Below are 21,938 nucleotides of genomic sequence, written 5' to 3' on the forward strand. Positions count from 1 at the left end.
GCGATCGCCTCCCCCACCCACCGCCTCCGCCCACCACCCACCGCCTCCGCCCCTCCGAGCAACTTTTCTCGGTGCCTGCGAGCTCCCCCTCCGCGCCGAGCCGAACGTCCCGGCCCGCCGCGCTTCGTGCCGCCGCGCGCGCAGGGAAGGCCGCTTCTCCTTCAGAGCTGGCACGGCCGCGAGTCCGGAACAATAGCCCGGGTGTCCCGAATGGCAGGAGCACGGCCACTGCCCGCCGGGCTGTGGGTGGCACAGGAATGGGGTTTGCGTGGTGGGTGCAGAGCGGGGTGCATCCCTGGATGGCATCGCTGGAGCGCTCGCCGCTCCGGCGACATCGCGAGCGGCGCAAACCGGGCCCCCTGAAGCCCGTGACGCGGTGGCGGCGAGGGCGGTGGGGCTGCCTGTCTTCGGGCTACAGGACTGGAGCTCCTGGGGACCCCAAGCTGCTCGAGCCCAGGGCTGCTGGCGCCAACAGAGCTGTGCCCTGAGGACCCGGCCTCCCCGCCCGGGGGGAGGCCGCACAGGAGCGTCCCCAGCAGGTCCCGCGAAGGCGTAACACAGCCACAAACTTTTGCCGACTCCCGCGGCCGCGGCCGCCGGCAGTCCGACTCCGGCCGCGGTGCTCATTTAAGGTGGCGCGAGCACTGGCCGAGCAGGCTGGCCTCTGGCCGCGCTTTTGTCCCTGCGATTCCGCTTGGGCGCGCTGCCTCCTTAAGGTAAAGCACGTGGGCAGGGGCCGCAGCCCCCGCGAGATGCCCGGGGCGTCGGCGGACATTAGCCGCTAGGACCTTAGGCGAGAAAATGTGGACGCATCCCCGCCGGGCCTGAGGCCAGAGAATCCCCCTCAACTGGTTGCGCCTCCTATCCCTCCCGCACACGTTGACTTTCCCTCCTAACCCCCAGGACCCCGAGGGCTCTCGCACATCTCCCGCAGCAAGAGCCACCGATCCCCCTTAAGAAGCTTTGACTGTACGGCGGCGCCAGAGGGCCAAACTAAGTTCGGTTTCGGGAAACGCTCTCCGGAGCAGTTCTGTAAATCCTGGCTGGGTGCACAGACTGCGGAAAGCTGAGTCCGCCGATTGTGCCCGGGACAAGGCTGCCTTCCACTCGCCGCATCTCCGTGGTAGGCGGCATGCGCACGGGCTTAGAGGCTTGAGAGCCTCTGGAAGAGAAAGGGTCCCAAGAAGGAAACCTGCCGCCGGCCTAAGTGTCGGCTCCCAGATCACCACGAACCCCGCACCTAGGCGCCGCCCACCAAGTTCCAAAGAAGTCCGAGGCGACCCGGGAGTCGGTCGGATCCCAGCCGAGAAAAGAAACAAGCAGGATAGCAAATCTTAGGGGAGCCACCCTGGGAGTTTTAGGCAGCGTTTGCCTTTCCCTGGTTTTCTTTACCAAGCCCCATCCTCCCCCCGCATACCACCCCCAGTCAAACGAGTGGGAGAAAATGCACAGTTCGAAGTCGGTGAGAGCAAAAGTGGGTCTAGTAAATCAACCCATGGTGGTAGCTAAAAGGTTTGGGGCTGCAAAGAAACAAACTGTAAGTCTGAGCAACAAACTTTTTCTTCAATCTGTAATATGTCGAAATGGGAAGGGGGTGTTGCAAAAGCCAACTACCACTGTCAAACAGCCCGTTTACAACATGGGGAAAGGCGTATTTCTTACTAATATCTCAGCAACGATAACAATACTGTATCCTTCCTTACCTTGATGTTGAACTGCCAATCCTCCTCCGGATCAATGTCCAGGAACTTAGAAGAATTGGTGATATTAGGAGTTCAGTACTTCTGGAAAAAAATGCAAATGGTTTAGCCAGGATCTTTCCTGTCTGATTCGTCACTATTATTATATCTGATGATGCGAATGGTTGGAGCGATTCAATCCTAAGTCATTAATGAGCTATTTTATAAACACCACTGTCTGAAGATCTTCATTTACATTTTGCTAAGGATCACTTCGCTAACCTTACAGGCTTGTGTCAACAGCATGATTTGCAGGACTTCAGTTACACTCTTATAAACAACACGGCTGTATTGTTAATCGGTTAATATTTTATAAAGTGTAAATATTTTATGTTTTGAAGGGAACTATTGATTCTAAATTATTAAACCCCTGAGAAGGACTATTTAAATGAAATATACAATTAAGTACAATTAAATGTACATTGTGGCTAGTTTGTTTTCAGATTCTGCACCCTTTTAAATTCATTGCTTTTCTCTTTATTGGAGTTTCCTCTTGTCCATTTCTGATACTGAAAAAAATCTATCATGTTAGGAAAAAGCCTAAATTATTTAAAGTTGCATTAAACTTAGAGGAAAATGTCAAATACGATTAATTAAGACCACAAATGTATTTTGAATGTTTGTAGAGTTGTATTTCATATCACATTTTACAAATTTCTTCCGATTTAAAGGAGAGTTCTAGGAAGTTTTGTGATGTATGTCCGGTGTGGGGTTTTGTCCTCTCGCGTTTTGTCTCTAATAAAGGCCTTTTCTGTTTCAAATTACATACGCTTTTTACTGCACAATTTTTGTATTGACCTTATTTCAACTGAAGCGATTATTTCTAGCAGGTTTAATTTCGACAGTAAGATATATTTTAATATTTTTACCTTTCGCTAGAATTTTGTACTGTTTAAAACAGTAAATAAATTTGCTGATGATTCAAGAATATTTGTTTGGTTTCGTTTTGTATTCCTCAAAAGGTTTATTTCCAAACTTTTTAAAACAAAATCACAAGAAAAGGGTTGTTTTAATTACGCTTGATTTTTAAAAATTTATCTGAAACCCATTTTGTGCATTAGGAGATAGTTTGCTTCCGTGCTCAAAACATGGAGTTCACATCTGGGGAACATTTTTATCCCTCAGTTTCCTTCTAACTGACGTTTTTGTCGGGAATCTGCTCAGACTTTTCCCCTTTTCTTCACCCACCCCCCAAGTTTTCCTTATGTCATTTAGTAAAAGGCCGCCTGTTTTTCACAAACACAGATTTGTTATTTTAAAAATCAATAGATCTTTATATGCTAGTGTTAAAGGTGTATGGTTTTTCTTATTTCCATCTTCTCTCCTTTTCTCTCTGTCAGGCCTTCTTTTATGGCCTGCACTCTCATGACGTTTCTTGATTTCTCTTTGTCGACACCAAGTTTTTGTTGTGCGAGCTTTCGACCCTGGTCAACCTTCCTTCCTAGAGGCCCGCTCCGGACAGCGTAGGCCTGGGCGCCGGGGTGGAGGGTGCAGGGTGCCCGGAGCGGGACTTCGGCTCTCGCCTGGGCCATCCCGAGCTCTGAGGGCCAGGCATCCATCCCCAAGGTCCATGGCTTTCAAGTTCGGTCACCCAGGCAGAGAGACCCTGCCTCTTAAAGAGCCCTGGAAAGTTGCGCCGCGTTTTCCCTCAACCCTGGAACACGCAGGGAAAACTGTGGGAATCGCCCGCGTCAAAAGCTTCCGACGGCTTCTAGGAACCCAAGCGGGCCTGCCTCTTCCCCCGGAGCTTGCCCTGCTGGGGGCGGGAGGAGGGCGGGAGGGAATCATTTCTTTCAAATGAAGCCCACGCCAGCTCTGAAGCCAATTTCCGCCGCGGACTGTCCGTGGGGAGTTGGCGACCAACACTTTCTCGGACGGCATAACCGCGAGGGGCTTAGACTGGAAATCAGATGCGCCAAGAGGACAAGAGCCAGGGGCCAGAATACCCCAGTGGGGGACGCGCCTTGGAGGACGGTTCCCCCAGGGTGGGCTTGAGCCCTTTCCCAGAGTGCTCCGGGCGTCTGGGGACTGACCGGAGCGCAGGGCGGGGGACACTTACTTCGTTATCCGCACGCCTTCCTCGTTGGCATCAGAGCCGGACAAATCCCAACCCGCGCCAGGCAAAGATAAATGACTCCTGGCTCCCCCGGCGGCTCAGGGGGCCTGGGCGGGGGCGGAGAGGGGAGGAAGCCGTCGGCCGCCGGAGGTAGAGACTGTGGAGGTCCTCCTCCCGGCCCCAAACGAATGAGCCCCTGCGGCCCGAGCAGAGAGATACGCCTCAGAGGGACGACTGATGGGGAAGGATGGTGGGCAACGAGTCCGCGCTAGGCGGTGAGCCTAGCACCCCAGAGGCCCGAGGGTCTGGGGCTAGTGGGGCCAACCGTGCGGGGGCCGGGTGGGCGGGAAGGGAGGTACCAAGGTCGACCCAGGAGCTGCCTCGGGCGCGGACGGGGAGCTTTCTGCACTGGGCTCCCCGGGGTAGGAGATGGGCGTCGGGTGTGGGCACTGCCTGCCCTAGGGGAAGAAAGCGAGGAGATAGGTTTCAGAGCTGGGGGAGTCGTTGGTGGGAGATCTGGTGTCCTTCGGCGGCCGCGGGCCGGGGGACGGGGGAAGACGGAGGGTCCTGCGGCCTGGAGCACCACCCTAGCCACACTAGGCAACGCCCCCCCGGGCGCCCTTCATTCTTTTGCAGAGCCCAGAGCGTAATAGGTGGGTCCCCTTCTGCAACCACGCTGCGAGAGAATGACTGCCCTGCTAATCTAGTTTACTTGTAGAAATCGATTGTAAACCGGGGCAACAAGGCAAGGGTGGGGGAAGCAAAGGAAGCGCCGAAGGAGCCGCCGCTGCGTCCCCGCCCCCAGCTCGGAGCTGCCGGGGTTGGGGCCCCGGGTGGCGCTCCCGACCCGCTGCGTTTTCCGTAGGGAAACACCGAGTGAGGCAGAGGATCTCAGGCCCAAGGTGGCTGCGAAGAGCCCCGAGGCCTCGGCTTGGCGTCAACGTCCCGCCACCCTCGAGCCCGGGTCACTGCCCGGGTCCCGGCCCCGAGCCCCGGCGTCCTCTCCCGACAGCGCCACCGCGTGGGCTGAGGCCGAAACCTTCGGCGCCGGCTCTGCCCGTCGCGTCCCGGAGCCAACCCTTCCGCGTCGCCTGCAGTCCACGGGTTAAGGATGTGGCGGGGGATGGGCAGGTCCCTGCCCCAGGGTACCACCAGGCCACTCAACACAAAAACGCCGTGGCGCATGCAAAATACGAACGCCCACAGTTTGCCCCAACCCCTTGAAATGAAAAGTACACCTGGAAATCCCAAGCCACAGCACCCCGTCCGCACCCCAAATTTCAGGCAGGCCAGCAGGCGTCCAGAAATCCGCTCCCACCCCTCGTAGGGGCAGGCAAGCTCAGGCAGCCGGGTGCAAGGGGGCCCAAACCGCAGTTGCCTCCCGAACGCTTTGCGGCTATGGGCCCACGCCGGTCTTGAACCAAGCGGAGAGGGCGAAAAAGCCCGCTGCGGGACCCAAGGTCCCAGACACCTACTGGAGCCAGGAACGAAGGGGGCAGTGTATCCGGCGGCCCAAACTCGTAAGGAGTGGGGGCCAACTTAGAGGGCTTCCCGAGCTGGCGCCTTGCCTGTTTTCTTGGTATCGCGAATCCCCTCGGACACCCTTTCAGTCCGTCAAGACCTTGGCCTCCAGGAAAGGCCCAGGTGGCTGTGACGGCGGCGACTAGGGCTCAGTTCTCCCCCACCCCGTGGTGCCTTCCCTCCCCGCCCTACAGCCAAGCCCAGAGGAACAGGGCATCACCTCGCGCGGTCCCGGAGCCACATCGGACTTGGGAACCCCGTGTCGGGCTTAGAGGACTTCACTGAGCAGGTTTGGGTTTATTTTCAATAAATTCAGCTGTTCACACACACCCCCACTACCATTTCCACGCGCGCGCGCACACACACGCACACAGAGGGACTTGTCAACTATTGAGACAGCGACCCAGAAAGGTGTAAATTCACCTGGTGCCCACCCAATTGCAAAGCTCCCAGACCCACACAAAACACTAGCGAGCCCTGGAGGTCTGAGCGGCCCCGCGCCCGACTCACGGCGCGAACACCAGCGCTCCGGCCGGGTCGCAGGGCCAGTGCCCAGCGGGCCGGGGTCTGGGGAGTCACGCAGCGGGCCGGCTGAGCTCCGGCGCCCCGCGGCCGCGTGGCCTACTCGCCTACTCCCTTATTATTGGCTGGGACCTGTTCCTTTCCAAAGTGTGATGCCCGGTGTCCTACCCTAGGCCACGCGGAGCTCTCTCCAGGCGTGCCGGGCCCTGCGCCCCTGCCCAGTGGCTCACCTCGGCTCGCTGCGCCCGCCTTCGCCCCAAGTGCCCAGGACGGAGCGAGGGGCTGTGGGTCGGCGCAGGGACGCTGGCTGCTCACCTCCAGGAGCCGACAGAAGGTGCCTGCGGCGTCACGCGTCCAGCCCTGGGGCTGATTTAAATAACTAATAAGCTCAGAGAAATTTTACGAGGGGAACTTTTCCTTTTAGTATCAATAAAGCCTAGTAATTGGGTTTGTTGGTTACCTAAGCTCGAGTTCGACTTTCTCAGTCTCTCTCCCTCTCTCTCTCTCTCTCTCTCATTCAGAGGCAACGTTTTCAAAAACCGGCAATTGCGTGTGCGTTTGGGGTGTGCAAGTGTGAGTGTGGATGTGTGAAAGTTATTTGTTTCAGAAGTCCTTCGTCTCGAGAGCAATCATCATTGTAGCTTTGAGTGAAGAGTTTTCAAAGGTGAACTGTTGTTATTTCTGTCAACAGAAAACTGTTGACAACCATTCAAGTCTCACAATACAAGTATAATATAAGGGAGGGTGGAGTATCTAAAGATTGTCCCGTTGGATATGACAGAAAGACATCTGCAGTGTTTCCCTAATAGTTTGCATTTTAATTAACTTTCATTACATTCTGACTTCAACTCAATATCCGTTGTTTTCAGTAAAGACTTCTATGTGATAAAACACTGTAATTTTTGTTTTGGTTTTCCAATCTTCTTGAAAACCAGTTCTTAATTGTAAGGAATTTTTCCACCTGGGAACCATGCCGTAATTTAAAAATATAAAAGACCTTTCATGAACAATAAGTGCAAATAACTCATTTGTTAGTGTCTGCGGAGTTGCTGGCGCCTATACAAAATCTCCGAAATATAAAGGCAAACTAAGAATGTTTCTCTCCAACCATAGTGATACATACTTTTTTCGTTTTTGTTGTGTGGAAGTTAAAAACAGTTTTAAAGGTACTTTTTAGAAAAGTGTTGTGCTAAAATTTACCTGAACTTAAATTCCTTATCAATGATAGCCTAACGAAGAGTATTTCTGAATCAGATTATTGTTAGAGTCATATGCTAAATAGCAAAGGAAAAGAAACGGGAATTAAAGTTTGCAAACCAAGACCAGAGAAAAGTCAGCTCCAGAAGTTACCAGGAACCCACCCAAACCTGTGCACTCATATCTCCTGTATTTACATATTATAGACAACTTTTCCTTTCCACTTTTAGCTAGAAGAGTGATGGGCTCCCTTTAGTTCATCTGGTTTTATGCTATAAGACCCAAAGTCCACTGAGGGCTGCCCCTGCCAGGTAACTTCCGGAGACCCGGAGTTACTTGGAGACAGACCCGGCCTTTTGCACATTCCAAGTGAAGGACGTCTCGCCCATTCTTCCCAGAGCTACCACCCACCTAACCTCTTCTGGACACCCAGAGCTGGGGCACTGGAGCACCTGACCCTTCTCAAGATCACCCCCCAGCCCTTGCCAGCACTTAGGTGCAGCAGAATCTGAGCTGTGGGTGTACGTACTCCCCATTTTCTGCTTTCCCAGAGGATCACAGACAACTTTTCTTCACATCTGCTCCCTGCTGGACTCCTATGATCACCCATCATCCTCAGTTGTTGCCATCTCTGAGCTCTTGGTGACCAGCCCTTGTCCCCCAAGCTGGCCAAGTTGAGAGAGTACTTGTCCTCCCAGCGCTGTCTCTCAGTATCAGGAAGTTGAGATCAGTGGCAGGGAAAGATGGAAGGATTGGCAAGGAACGTGCAGGGCCAAGTAGAGTAGCTCAGAGCCTCAGCAATGGGCACCTGACCTCCCCCAAACAACCTGTGGTCTCTCTGGCTCCCTGCTTTTCCACCATTGGTCCCATGCTGGGCTACCAGCCTCCACTGAGCTGCTCTGGGAACTTAGGGTGTCTCCCATTACTTCCCTGCTATGGCATATTTTGGTTTCAGTTGAGCTATTTTCTGAAGATGTGGATACTCCAGTTTTATTCTTTTTCTGTCTGTGTCTCAGTAGTCTTTTCCTTTTTTAAGAATGTTCCCCAAGCCTGGCTTTTGCCAGACCCTGTGCCATCTCCCCGAGCTCTATTTACAAGAACAAGAAGTGATTTGTCTGTTTATAGCAGGTTTAATTAAGACAGTTATGCGCCGTGAACTCTTTGGGCCTCAATCAATGCACTTTGATTTGGAAAGTCAGATAGAATCACATCTTACACGTGCGGCCCCGGCTGGCCGCCCAGGCTGAGGACAGAGCTGTCGTTTTCTACATCAGCTTCACTGGACCTGGGCAAGTCCCCTGCAGAACTGCCCCACCCCCCACCCCCGCTCCTCCCAAGAGACCTCAAGTCAGGTCTGCCGGCCAGACTCAGGCCTTCCTGATACAGGCGTGAAGGGCGGGACGCCCAGAGCGCTCATGTTGGCCGGTGGCTAAGGAGCCAGGTGGATAACTTCTGCGGATTCGGCTTTCAGGCTGCTGGAGCTCTCCCCAGCCCGAGGCCTTAGCTCGGCGCAATCCCTTGTCTAGACCGGCCAGTTTCCGCGTGGCGAAAAAAGGGGGAGGCAAGTCTCTCTTTTCCAAGGAGCTTTTATCCAACAGCCTCCCCTCCCCCCAACTCTCCGCCTTAGGTGCCGGGCTTCAGCCAAAGCGTTTTTCAAATTTGTCATCATTGGAAACCTCGGACAAGTAGAGTGTAAAATTTTAAGGGTTTCCAGGTAGGCTCTGACTTCAGGCATTCAATGAAAAGGGAAGAGGGCTGAGGGCGGGGGAGAGAGACAGGCACAGAGGGCTCCCTGTAGTCGGCTGGACTTCCCTCCCTGTGCAGCCCAGCTGCACCCGCTAGCACACACTAGTCTTCCCTTCTCCCGGCTTTGGAAGAATCCCCACCACATTCTTTAGCTCTCAGAAAGGAGAGGGCAGTCAGGTCAAGGTCTTTCAGCATCCCTATCCCAATATACCACTCCTAGCCCCCTCACCACCACCACGTTGGCCTAGGACACAGGACCCCGGGGCCAGGGCCTCAGTGACTGCAGCTTATGCCACCTAACGCAGAATGGGGTGTCCCTGCCTCCACTGCTCCTCTCGGTCTCAGCATCCAGGCCCTGAAACCCCTGTGATTCTGGCTGGGAAGCCACCAACACCATGTATCACCTATAATTGATCCACTCAGTTTTCAGTAGATGTGGAACCCAACAAGAGTAACGCCACCCTCCATGCCCCACCCTCTCTTCCTTCTTTTTCTTTTTCTTTCTTTCTTTCTTTTTCTTTCTTTCTTTCTTTTTCTTTCTCTCTCTTTCTTTTTCTTTCTCTCTCTTTCTTTTTCTTTCTCTCTCTCTCTCTCTCTCTCTCTTTTTTTTTTAAGAATCCAAGGCACTTGAAACATTCTGAGTGTGCCTGCAGTAGGGTCTCGGAGGAGTTGCTCTGAAAGCTGTCGAGAGCAGCCACCTTTGCTGTCGCTGAGACCTTGGCAGGGTCAGCTCTGGTGGGCTGTGTGCACCCAGGCTCTGGTGGCACCAGGATGGCTTCCTGCAACCGGGTAGGAGGACTGGGGTGGGTGGGCCCAGTATTTCGTTTCTTCCTCTTCCTTTTTTTTTTATGTCCCTCTTTATTTCTGTTGAAGACTAACCTCAGTATCAAAGGGTGCACTTGTTTGTCCGAAAGTGGCCAGTAACTCGCTCCTACTCTGCCACAGGACATTAGCTCCGGGAGCGCCGCCTGGCAGGGCCTTCGCTTTGGGCCTAGGCATCCAACTGAGGCCCAGCAATCCCACCTGTGGGGCATCTTGCAGTGAGGTATTTGTGTATCTGGGGTGGGGAGTGAGGGAGAGAGAGCTGGGCTGGTGCAGTATCCACTCTCGCACCTCCTCCCTGAGCGGAGCTCCAGTATAGACTAAGTGAATGAATCCATGAATCAGCTCCATAGCGGAGGGGTAGAAGAAGCAGCCGTCTTCGTTAAATGGGCTGTTGGCAGTTGCGGCTGACTGCCCTACCCCCTCGCAGGCCCGCCTCTGGGCAGGCCTGAGGTGGCCCTGGAGCCCCGCCAGCAGCCCCCGCCCATCAGGCCGAGCTCTGGCCCTGGCAATCTCTGCACTTTGTCATCACGCCCGAGTATTTGACATTCGCAATTATCTGCAAATGCCCTGATCGGTTTGTATATGAAACACTTTTTTTCCTGCCTTAAGGTTGGAATCTGGTAAGTTTCAGACAAGTGGTTGCAGGGGGAGATGACCCAGGGGACCGTGCGGGACCGGGCCGGTGAACCCGATTCCTCGAGGCGGGAGTCGCGAAGGGAGTGGTCTGCGTGCCTCACCGGGTTCCCCAGCCCGGCTCCGAGGAAAGGCCGCGCGGAGGCGAGGAAAGGCCCACATTACGAGTCTCCAGTCTCTCCTTGAAAAGAGCACCCCTTAATCCCGGAGAAAGGGAGGGTGAAGGAGGAGGGGAGAGCCCACTACAGGCGAGGCCGGAAGGTTAATCGTCTTGTTAACCGGAAAGGGTGCTGCCCCGCCTGGCCGTCGTCACCGAGTGTGTCAGTCACCCGCTCTCGATTTCGCCGCAGAAATTACCTGCTCAAAGAGCCATCCCAAGAAGCCCTCAGCTCCGAGGTCTTCCCGCCCGTCGTCTGCGGGAAGTAAACGGCGTCCTCCCTCAAAAGAAGTGGATGCCCCTTCCACTCTCCTCCGCCCCACCGCGGTTCCTAAATCTAGGAGAGCCAGCCCCGGCATCACTCACTACTCCTGCACCTCAGCTCTGGGATACTCGCCTAGTACAGACAGACCATCAACCAAAAAAGAAAAGAAGAAAAGAAAAGTGGTGGTGGGGGTGGGGGTGGGCATGGAGGGTAAATTAGCGAGATCACTTGCTTGACTCTTCTGTATTCTTAGGAACCTGATCCTGGCCCCCGGCAGAGCATAAGGGCCCGAGGCCGGGGACCTAGAGGCCGGACCAAGTTCGCGCGAGGTGTTCACAGCCTAGGCGCCCGGGGCTTGGCTTCGTACTCGCCAACAAGCCGAGCTCCCTTGCCACGAGTATATCAGCAACTTCAGAAATAAACACTAGCGAAACCCCTTCCCACATTAGCTTGTTGCTGTGCTACAGACACTGGGCTTAGTCGATGTTCACACCTATTACATTTTCCCGGAAAGTGGGAGGAGCAGGGGGTAGAGAAAGGTATGTGTATTTGGGGGGAGGAGAGATGTGTGCAACACCTTCCAGAAAAATGGGGAGGTAGTTTAGAAAGTTTTTCTCTGTAACAGCACAACTTCTGAGAAGGCAGAGAGAAGAAGAAAGCAGGCAGGAAACGAATGTCTTCCTCCTCTCCCCTTTACCCTCTTCCTTCACTCCCTAGACCGGGCTGGTCACCCGGCTGGGAATCAAGAGCGTGTGGCTGGGAAGACACCAGTCTCTGTGCTCGGGTTCAGCCCAGTCGGGCAAGAAAGTGTGGGCAGCTGGAGAAGGTCGTCACAGTCTCCCGTGGAATCTTGTTGCCTGAGAGCCCCATACCGGAAAGGGCTGAGACGACTCTTCCACACAGAGGTCGCAGCCCCTGCCGCGGAGGATCCCCAGGAAGACGCTGGAGACGCTCTGAGCGTCGGCCTTCCTTTACCCCCGGCTCCCTGGAGCTTGGTCTGGGGGTGCCAACTTGGGGCACGGAGGCGCCGGGCTGCTCCGAAGCTGGAGGGTTTCTGCTTGGGTCAGAGGGATCACGACCTCAGCAGAACCAGGAGAGGTTGGGTGACACCCACTGCGTATTGCACTTGACTCAAAACTGCCCTCGGCCTGCGGAAGAGGCGAGGGCAAGAAGCCTGGTGGCGGGTTCAAACTTTCACCCCATTATTTTCTATCATTTTTTATGCCCATATATTTGTTACGTGTATGGCTGCTATACACCAACAGCTTATTCTACAGGAAGTGCCCCCGAGGAGGATTGGGTTAAGCTTTGCAAATTTGACTTCCCAGGTAATGCGCTTCATTATTCTGCTCCCGACTTACCCACCACACCAGTGGGTACCCGGAGCAGCACCCGCTTGGCAGAATTGATGACTGCTTGGGCCCAGCGGAGTGCGCATTGCGCTAACACGCGCACGGAATTGCACCCTTGCCGGAGCCTCCGCACTGTGCGCCCTTCAAAGAGCTGGCGACCCCGCTCACGTGTAAGCAACCTCCCACTTTGAAGCTAATTCGCACCTGCGTCTTTCACCCCAAAGGACTTTGCTGCGGACGCTGCTCTGACCCAAGACGCGGGAGAGAAGTCCCAAAGGCTAGAGCCAGGGGCTGGGGGACTCCTCTGCTCACCTTAGTCCTTGATTTCGAAGGCCCCAATTAACTATCTGTTGTGTCAGAATCGGCGAGTGCAAAGTGGCTGCGCCCCGCTGACGCGCTCTCTCCTGGGTCCGGGTATCCCAGGGCATCCGGAGCTGGGGAGGGTTGTGCGGACTACCCAAGGCACGCGCAGATACCGGGCAGGGAAGAAGGGTTCCGTGTTCCAAGGACGGTCGTTTACCTCTCCTGAGATCAGCCCTGATCCGTTGGTAACTTAAGCGCCTCTGAACTCGGGGAGCGCTTGGTGGGGCGCCTCCCTGCATCCACCCCTACCTCTGGCTCATTCCCAAGCCCAGCATCTTTCCCACCGTTCTCACTCCCACCACCCCCACGGCCCCGCCCGTTTAGAGGCGTGCGGTGGACACTCGGTTTACAGAACCGGCGTTTCAGATGTTTATTTGCAACTAATTGCTTGTGCTGGAAAATGCTTGTTACCCGGGCGGAGCGCTTCCGCTCTGCGCTGTCTGGCCCGGCGGGCGGTAGCTCGCTGATCCCTCCCGTAAAGCCTCCAAGGAGCGGGCGGCTGGGAGAGGTTGTGCCACCCGGGACCAAGCCATCGGCGCTGCTCTGGACTCCCGGTAGGGGGAGCCGCCGCGGGAGCCAGGCCGGCTTGTGTTCTGGCCTCGGGGCGGCCCTGCTGCTTGCGGCCGGGACTCCCAGCACAGAGCTTGGGAGGACTCCACCTGCTCTCCAGATAAGGCGCCATGAGCAGAGAAGGAAACAGAGGGCCAAGCTCCCTCCTAATTCCCCGTTGTTGCAGAGCAAAGAAGATGGGGGAGAACTAGTTATATTCTCTAGGTCTAAATATTGTTGAAAAATTTGTAGGTGAGATCACCTCCTTTGCCCATATCCATGTATAATATATCCATTACATGTGTTTGCCCATATATATACATACGCCATATGTAAATATGTAGGTGTGTATGTATGTGTATAGCAGTGGTTTAGAATTAGTCTCAGTTCTACAAATTTTGAGCCCTTTTAATATTTTAGGTGACTTAATCCCTTCTCACTGTATTTTCCAAGTCACTTTTTTCCAAGAGTTTTAGGTGATCCCAGCACAAATAAGGAGCTCAGATGAGACTTGCCAGGTTTGCTGCAGTAATGTCAGCAAAAGAGTCTCTCTCTTTCTGACTCTATAGACTTAAGTAAGGGTTTAGAGGCTTTCATTTTAAGATATGACTAATGTTTAGAGAACAAGACTAAACCAAAGTCAAGGGGAAAGCAGTTAGACTGTGAACCTGCAGACCACTCCACTGCACCCAGTGTGGCAGCACACCTGTGCTGAATGGCCAGAGACTTCCTGGTCAATACTCCCACAGATAAAAGACTTCAGACTCTGCTTATACACAAATCCATCTTTCGCTGGGAACCCACAACTCATAACAACTCTCCTAATGCCAAGTCATCAAGGCCTCTTGAAAGAGAATCATAAAAAACAATTTCAAACTTGGAGGGAAACCTAAAGTTTACTGATGAGGAGCTTGAACTGAGTAGAGGCAAAGAATCATACACCAGATGAGAAAGGCCCCATGCACTGAGCTGAGACCGGAACTCTCCTCTTCTGACTCTCAGTCCAGTAAGTTTGACTACAGAGCACACATTTCATTGTGATTATTATATTCCCACATATTTTGGTGTTCTTAGTTAGGCATACTCCTTTAACACTATTGTAATAAAAGCAAAATCTGGAAGATCTTTAAGAGTGTAGCAGTTGCTTCCAAGGGAGCCTGAATTTTAGAAATGAAGTTACATATAACATTGACATATCTGGGGGAAAGACTAGAAAAATATAGTTTCATTGCTTTTTTGTGTGTTTTTGTTTTTGTTTGAGACAGAGTGTCACTCTGTCACCCAGGCTGGAGTGCAGTGGTGCTATCTTGGCTCACTGCAACCTCTGTCTCCTGGGTTCAAGCGATTATCCTGCCTCAGCCTCCCGAGTAGCTGGGACTACAGACGCCTGCCACCACACCCAGCTAATTTTTGTATTTTTAGTAGAGATGGAGTTTCACCATATTGGCCAGGATGGTCTCGAACTCCTGACCTCAGGTGATCCACCTGCCTTGACCTCCCAAAGTGTGGGATTAGAGGCGTGAGCCACCACGCCTGGCCAGTTTTATTGTTTTATCCCTGTTTAATAATGTTGGATATATGAGGCCGGGCACAGTGGCTCACGCCTATAATCCCTGCACTTTGGGAGGCCAAGGCAGGTGGATCACTTGAGGCCAGGAGTTCAAGACAAGCTGGCCAACATGGTGAAACCCTATCTCTGACTGTGCCAAAAATACAAAAATTAGCCAGGCGTGGTGGGGGGCACCTGCAATCCCAGCTACTCAGGAGGTTGTGGCAGAAGAATTGCTTGAAGGGGGAGGTTGCAATTAGATTGTGCCACTGCACTCCAGTCTAGGCGATGGAGCAAGATCCTGTCTCAAAGCAAAACAAAAAATATTGGATATATGCAAATATGTGATTAAATGAATGAATATACAAACAAAACAATGAAAAAGGTGGGATTGTTTGTGTTATAAAAGCATTCTCCCAAGTTGTGTATTTGTTCTCCAAAAACCAGACCTAACTTAGTCCTTAATTTAAGTGTTTGTTTATAGATTTTTAAATGTTACATTTTGGTATCATTTTTAAGAACCGACAGGAAGGAATTTCTAAAATAAGATTTGAAAAAAATTTTAATAAAAATTGATTTAGCAAAAGCAGGGAAATTTTTTTGAATGAAATATTATAGGATAAGCCCAAAATATACCACCCACTGACTTTATCATAAATCCTGGCATATAAATGATATTTTGTCATCCTTTCTATAATTATCCCCTTTTTGTTTTTTGATAGAATCAACACAAAAATTACTATTTACAAGGTCAATTCACTATTCCTTTTTGTATTCTTGTTCACAAAGGCAGAGATACATTATCAAATGAAAGTGTCTCAGTCTTTTTCCGTAACTAATGTCCAGTCTTTAGCAAATGGTGCTGTGATGTCATTGAAATGGGTATTGGACAAAGTACCAATTGATTTATTGATTTCCCTTCTTCAAAGTCGTTTGGGAATTGAGGAGAAGAATGAAAGGCATAGGCTGGCTGAGATGTGCAATACTTATTCTATCACACACAGACACACAAAAATTACATTTGGCTGATAAAATTGACAATTCAGAAGCATTGCTTACAGAAATTCATAATGAGATGACATTGAGGCCACTCAGTTGATCAACCTGCCTTTTCTTCTCCTTATCATTTTATTTACTCTTTCAATTTCAGCCTTTTAGAAGTCAAAAAACAGCAGGTTTTCAGTTAGCCTACAAGGGGAGCATGAGGAAAAGAGGAACGTCACAGGAAAGGAAATGGTGCATGTACTGTTGCTTTCAAACACAGGACCCCATAAACTCTGCTCTGGGTCCTATAAGCACAGTAGTATTTCTAAGACTGACACTTGCTGGGAATCTCACAAGGGGTCTTCTGTGGTCCATGGACTGGTGTGACTTCTCACCTTGGGTGGAGCAGGGGGTCTCTGAGAGTGTCTTGTGGGCTAAACCTGTGATGGTTCACAGCAGACCCATGACAATAAAGAAAGTAAGGCTGCTCTGATTGTCTTAGGTTTTTTAGGAGAGGGTTTCAAAGCAGGACTCCTTTCAGCCTCAATCACTGAACCGGTTTTTGAGAAGAAAGAATTTTAATCCAAGTCCTGTTAAAAATGCCAACTAAACTGCCCAGAGAAACTCCACATTGTAGCATCTGCCTAGGAATTACCACACACAACAGTATCTACAGCGAAGTTGAAAATATCTGAATGAAAACAAACCTCGGACTTCCTCTCCCTTGTATGGGTGAGCTGCCTTGAGTAACAGGGAAGATTTACTATAATGCACAATTGCATGCTAGCTACTTTGTTTTTCCTGTTCCCTTTCCCCACTTCAAGAAGAATGGAATATTTTTGTCTTCCAAGCTTTCTATCCATTTATCTCAATCCTCTAGGCTTAGCACCATCATTTAGAAAATCCCTGCTCAGCCGAGTGTGGTGGCTCATGCCTGTAATTCTAGCACTTTGGGAAGCTGAGGCGGGTGGATCACCTAAGGTCAGGAATTTGAGACCAGTCTGGTCAACCTAGTGAAACCCCGTCTCTACTAAAAATACAAAAAATTAACCAGGCGTGGTGGTGGGCGACTGTAATCCCAGCTACTCGGGAGAATCTCTTGAACCCAGGAGGCATTGGTTGCAGTGAGCCAAGATCGCGCCATTGCACTCCAGCCTGGGCAACAAGAGTGAAACTCCGTCTCAATTAAAAAAAAGGAAAAAAAGAAAATCCCTGCTCACCAACGATGCTTGACTTTTCTATGCCTGTGTGTGCTGGAGTAGGGGGAAGGGCACAGTGAAGAGAGGTTCTCCCCTTCTCAGAGCATATGGTTCATTTTGCCCACTCTTGAGCCTGGATTGCAGGCTCTCGCTATCTGAGGAGAAACTAGATGGGGAATGCCCTGGAAGAATGATCTGGAACACTGCCTACCTACCCCCCATACATCCCTCCCCAGCCCCTCTCCACTGCCCAATACTCCCTTCCCAGGCAGGTGTTGAAAATGTTGGATAGGGAAGTGTGATGGAGAAAGAAGAACTATGCTCACCTTTAAGAAGGTTACGTGGAGCTGATGAAAGAAATGACTCTCTTTTTAAAAGACTGCTTTTATTTAGGCTGGGTGCAGTGGCTCATACCTATAATCCCAGCACTTTGGGAGGCCAAGGTGGGAAGAACACTTGAGGCCAGAAGTTTCAGACCAGCCTGGCCAACATGGTGAGACCCCATCTCCACTAAAAATACAAAAATTAGCCAGCATAGTGGCACATGCCTGTAATCCCAGCTTCTTGGGAGGCTGAGGCACGAGAATCACTTTACCGGAGAGGCGGAGGTTGCAGTGAGCCAAGATCATGCCACTGCACTCCAGCCTGGGTGACAGAGCAAGACTCTGTCTCCAAAAAAAAAAAAAAAAAAAAAAAAAATTATTTAAACAATAGTATCCATCTTCCCGCAATTACTATTAAAGATTCTTAAAATTTCTGTAAATATTGAGGGAAACGAATTATGCTTTAAGATTTTAAACCTACAGAGTAAGTTAATTCTGTCTTTGCCATTTACTAGCTGTGTAAACTTGGAGAGATCAGCTTGAGACTATCTGAGCCGCATTTTTTTAATCTGTCAAATGGGTATTATACAAATAGGTATCTCAGAAAATTGTGAGGATTAAATGAAATATTACCTGTAAGTTGTTTAGAACAGTTCTTGGAACATAGTAAAAACTCAGAAAGTGTTCAGTAAAATGTTGAGTATATTATCGTGATGTGGGAATTGCTGATCCAGTTGACTCAATTCACACTGCAAATTACTGGATTTGAATAAGAAGATGAAGATTGAGTCACATTGTTCTCTTTGATCCATTTTCTTTTAGACAACATCACTCAAACAACCCTGTTACTTCACTAGCAATGAACTGTCCCTGGATTTTATTAAGCATCTCACTAGTTCCTTTTCTTCAGCTGTATGGCACCCTATCTTCCTGTACACCAGAGGCTCCTCAGCTGGGTAAGGTGAGCCAACATTACCAGGACTATATGCTGAGAGGCCATTTCAAAGTCTTTCATAGAAGGCTGTGCTTGGGCGAGTAGAACTTTTCATCATACAGTCCCAGAAATGTGAAATTATCAATGTCAGAGAAGAGAAAAAGAGACTCAGAGAAACTGTGTTCTCTAGTCTTTCATTCAGGAACAAATGGTGTCATACCAAATGGGTGAAAAGATCCCAGGCTTACTCCGAGAAACATCTCTCTCTTCTGAATTGAACGTGCACAGTGGCTAACAGTGTTTTGTTCGGTGTGGACAAAGTAATAAAACATTACCGTTTCTCTTTCTCTACAATGATGTGGTTTTATGAAAGAAAATGGTTACTCCTTGTTGAGTTGGGCAATATTCTCCATCCAGTTTATAAATTCCTATGCTGTTCTTACTGTGGTCAGCTTTTTCTCTGGGCTGTATTCTTTTTGCTACACTGAGTGCACAAGTAGCCCCAGAAGGGGGCAGTGACAAAGCTGAGATGTCCAGGAATGAGAAAACCAGTCATTCTGCCCACTTACCTGCAAGACCAAATGAAAATCCAGGGGGTTCTGCATGAAGACTCAAAAGAGCTGCCCCTCCAGCTTTTCACCAAAGCAGAACAGATTGTAGGAAGTAACAGCTAAAGGCCCGCTGCCTCCATCCTGTGGCTCTGTGTCTCTTTTCAGATGATTTCTCAAAGTCCACACAGTAAGTCAAGTCCTCTGTCGGCAGGCCTACTAGTACCTTTGACTTGAGAGGTAAATTATTAAAATGCAAAGAGTTGTCAGGCCCAAAAAGAGAATGTCAGAAGAAAAGCACCCAAGATGCTGCTCTGTCTGGTTTTCTCTTTGATTCAATGTTGTGTTCTTTGTGAACTCTGCCTCCACATTTACATTGGTTTGAAACATTCCGACAATAAAATTTCAGTGACCTTGCAGACTGTGTTCCCTCCCACAAACCAAACAAAAATTGATTGCCTTTTAGCAATCAATACTCTCTGGCAGCTTAAGAGGAGATGCTCTATGCTGGGAACCCTTGTCCCACTTCAGCCAGCTGGGCTGTTATAACCTAAGCAGAATCAAGGAGCCTGAGGTAGCAACTTTCTTGCTCTTTCTCTCCCCGTCCTACAAAACAGCCATTCATTTTGATCACTTCTGTAGATATTTTCAGTCCTAGGAAAGGGAGACAGGACAGAAAAAGGGGATGGCTCTGGATAATAGCCACTCAACTTAATTGACTGAAAGGTGCAGGCTTCTGCTGATATTAAAGACTTCACAGATCCAATTTAATTCAACAGCTATACTGAGAAGCTACTGGTTTATTCATTTATTACTTATTACTCAGCTGTATTTTATCTTTTTTTTTTTTTTCTGAGACACCCAGGTTGGAGTGCAATGGCACGATCTCAGCTCACTGCAACCTCTGCCTCCCGGGTTCAAGTGATTCTCCTGCCTCAGCCTCCCAAGTAGCTGGGATTACAGGCCCCCACCACCACACCTGGCTAATTTTTGTATTTTTAGTAGAGACGGGGTTTCACCATGTTGGCCAGGCTGGTCTCGAACTCCTGACCTCAAGTGATCTGTCTCCCAAAGTGTTGGGATAACAGGCGTGAGCCACCGCGCCCAGCTTGTCTTTTATCTCAAGAAATAATGAAAACAACTACAAAAGTGACAGCTATGAATTTTCCTAGGCACTTTACATGTGTTATCTCACTTAATCCTCACAACAATACTATGAGTTAGGTACTATTATCATTCTACATTTTCCTTCTAAAAGTGAGTTTAGAGAGGTTAGATAATTAGCATAAGGTCACACTGCTAATCAGGAATGGGGCTTAACTAAGATCAGAGCTACTCATACTTTCCTTCTATCTGGTTCTGTCATTAGCATAATGGTGAGAAGTCAAAGAAGGGTTTTTAAGTTCATGGCCTTTTCTAAAGGCACCATTTAGCAATCATTTTGAAATGCCTTTGCCAGCCAGGAGCTGCCCTAGGCACATTAAAAAATACAACATTGCACCCTCTCAGAGTTTACAACCTATGATCAACTATTATTTGGATCACATCCTGCTAGATCACACAGATAATGGCCAAATACATGAGTAAACTAAACAGAGGTTTTGTAGCCATATGTACAATGACAACAGTTCATATTTTTTAGTGACAATTGCAGAGGATTAGCATATTTAAAAGTCCAGGCCATAGAGGAGGTGGGCTTTCTAACCCACTGATGAAATTTGGGAGGCCGGGCACCACGGCTCAAGCCAGTAATCCCAGCACTTTGGGAGACTGAGGTGGGTGAGTCACCTGAAGTCAGGAGTTCAAGACCAGCCTAACCAATATGATGAAACCCCATCTCTGCTAAAAATACAAATTAGTTGGGTATGTGGCATGCGCCTGTAATCCCAGCTACTCGGGAGGCTGAGACAGGAGAATCGTTTGAACCCAGGAGGCGGAGGTTGTGGTGAGCCAAGATTGCACCATTGCACTCCAGCCTGGGAAACAAGAGTAAAACTCTGTCTCAAAAAAAAAAAAAAAAAAAAAGGAAAAGAAAAAGAAATGTGAGGCCTGTTCCATGAAGAAAAGGATAACTCCAATGCTAATGAAAATAAGACAAATGAACAGAGCTGTCCACAATAATAGGGGAAGAAACCTGGTGTAGACAATGAGGTTCACAGTTTGCTAACGACAGAAGATGGAGCAGTGATGAGAACAGTCAACAAGAGTCACAGGGAGAGTGGTTGGTTGGCAAGTTAGGGCAAAGTTGATGTTTCTCAAGGCTACACAGTCAGCTTGTTACTGACACTCAAGTCCCCTCATTAGTTTTCTATTCCTTTGTATTTATGATCACCATCCCTATAAAATCTTCCTACAAATATCTGTGAGAAGGATGACACAGTGGTCTGACACATTTTAAGTCATCTAGCAAAGATGTAAATAAAGTTCTCAAAATATAATTATCAATGGAATATCTATTATATGTTTAGAACTATGCCAGATGGTGTGAGGAAAGCAAGGAATTTACAAGATCTCACCCTTGTCCTCAAATAACTTGGAATTTATTTAGGATACAAGATTCACACCAATAAAATAGTTGGCAACAACTAAAATGACATAATCAATTTTCCAAGGGATGTGGTACAGACATAAATAAAATGTCATAGACACGACAGATAAGCTTAAGAATTAATATGCTCCAGACTGGGCATAGTGGCTCACACCTCTAATCCCGCAATTGGAGAGGCTCATGCAGGCAGATCACTTAAGGTCGGGAGTTCAAGACCAGCCTGGCCAACATGGTGAAACCCCGTCTCTACTAAAACTACAAAAATGAGCTGGGTATTGTGACAGACAGCTGTAATCCCAGCCACTCAGGAGGCTGAGACAGCAGAATCTTTTGAACCTACGAGGTGGAGGTTGCAGGGAGCCGAGATTGTGCCAGTGCACTGCAGCCTGGGCAACAGAGCAGGACTCTGTCTCAAAAAAAAAAAAAAGAATTAATATGGTCCAGGAAGGTGAGATCCAGAAAAATGGCTGTGACTTAAGTAAGCTGTGAGGGCCAGGATTGACAAGAGCAGAAGCTGGGTGCTGTAAGCAAACTATGCAGGCTTTCCTTCAGAGTCCAGGATGAAGGGCTGGGGAAGAGCACATTTGAGAATTGGAGTAGGACTATTTATGGAGGCTTCAAATGCTACCCAAAACATTTAGACCTGTCAGAAAAGAACCTAGAGCCAAAGTAGCTCTTGACTGTGTCTCCCATCCCCCAACTTTTGAGGCATTGAAAACTGACTTCATTTTTTCATTCTTCCAAAAGTCATACATACTTATTGTACAAGCATTTAAAAATACAGTAAGAAAAATGAAAACATCAGCTCCAACAAAAAATAAAAAAAAGAAATATAATACAACTCTAATAACTCTACTTGGTGCATTCTGAAGTAAAGAAGGCTCACAATGAAAAGGATTTGGGGAATTATTGTGGCAATAATATGCAG

At 49.6% G+C, this 21,938-nt stretch overlaps 3 protein-coding genes across 4 annotated transcripts in view; 2 read left to right on the plus strand and 1 right to left on the minus strand.

The window, feature by feature from the left end:
* SATB2 (SATB homeobox 2) overlaps positions 1–1,984 on the minus strand; it is a 190,961-nt gene extending 188,977 nt beyond the window's left edge. For both annotated transcript variants that reach the window (XM_055290130.2, XM_055290127.2), the window contains exon 1: positions 1,704–1,984. The gene's annotated coding sequence lies outside the window, so the exon portion shown is untranslated. The remainder of the gene's footprint in view (positions 1–1,703) is intronic.
* Positions 1,985–3,818: 1,834 nt separating this feature from the next.
* On the plus strand, positions 3,819–6,399 carry LOC129488243 (WAS/WASL-interacting protein family member 1-like). Its single transcript, XM_055290132.2, has 2 exons — positions 3,819–4,070; positions 4,661–6,399. Exons 1-2 carry the CDS (start codon positions 4,043–4,045, stop codon positions 5,017–5,019), a joined length of 387 nt encoding a protein of 128 aa, XP_055146107.1. The 5' UTR covers positions 3,819–4,042; the 3' UTR covers positions 5,020–6,399.
* Positions 6,400–10,907: 4,508 nt separating this feature from the next.
* On the plus strand, positions 10,908–14,055 carry LOC129488242 (uncharacterized). The gene has a single exon (XM_055290131.2). It carries the CDS (start codon positions 11,335–11,337, stop codon positions 12,202–12,204), a length of 870 nt encoding a protein of 289 aa, XP_055146106.1. The 5' UTR covers positions 10,908–11,334; the 3' UTR covers positions 12,205–14,055.
* The last annotated feature ends 7,883 nt before the right edge of the window (positions 14,056–21,938 follow it).

This window comes from Symphalangus syndactylus, chromosome 8 (assembly GCF_028878055.3).
Source record: "Symphalangus syndactylus isolate Jambi chromosome 8, NHGRI_mSymSyn1-v2.1_pri, whole genome shotgun sequence".
Lineage (NCBI taxonomy): Eukaryota > Metazoa > Chordata > Mammalia > Primates > Hylobatidae > Symphalangus > Symphalangus syndactylus.

Coding starts and splice junctions, on each gene's coding strand:
- LOC129488242 (XM_055290131.2), top strand. CDS start 11,335: ATGTCTTCCTCCTCTCCCCTTTACCCTCTTCCTTCACTCCCTAGACCG.
- LOC129488243 (XM_055290132.2), top strand. CDS start 4,043: ATGGTGGGCAACGAGTCCGCGCTAGGCG. Junction 4,071..4,660: donor CAACGAGTCCGCGCTAGGCG/GTGAGCCTAGCA, acceptor CGTTTTCCGTAG/GGAAACACCGAGTGAGGCAG.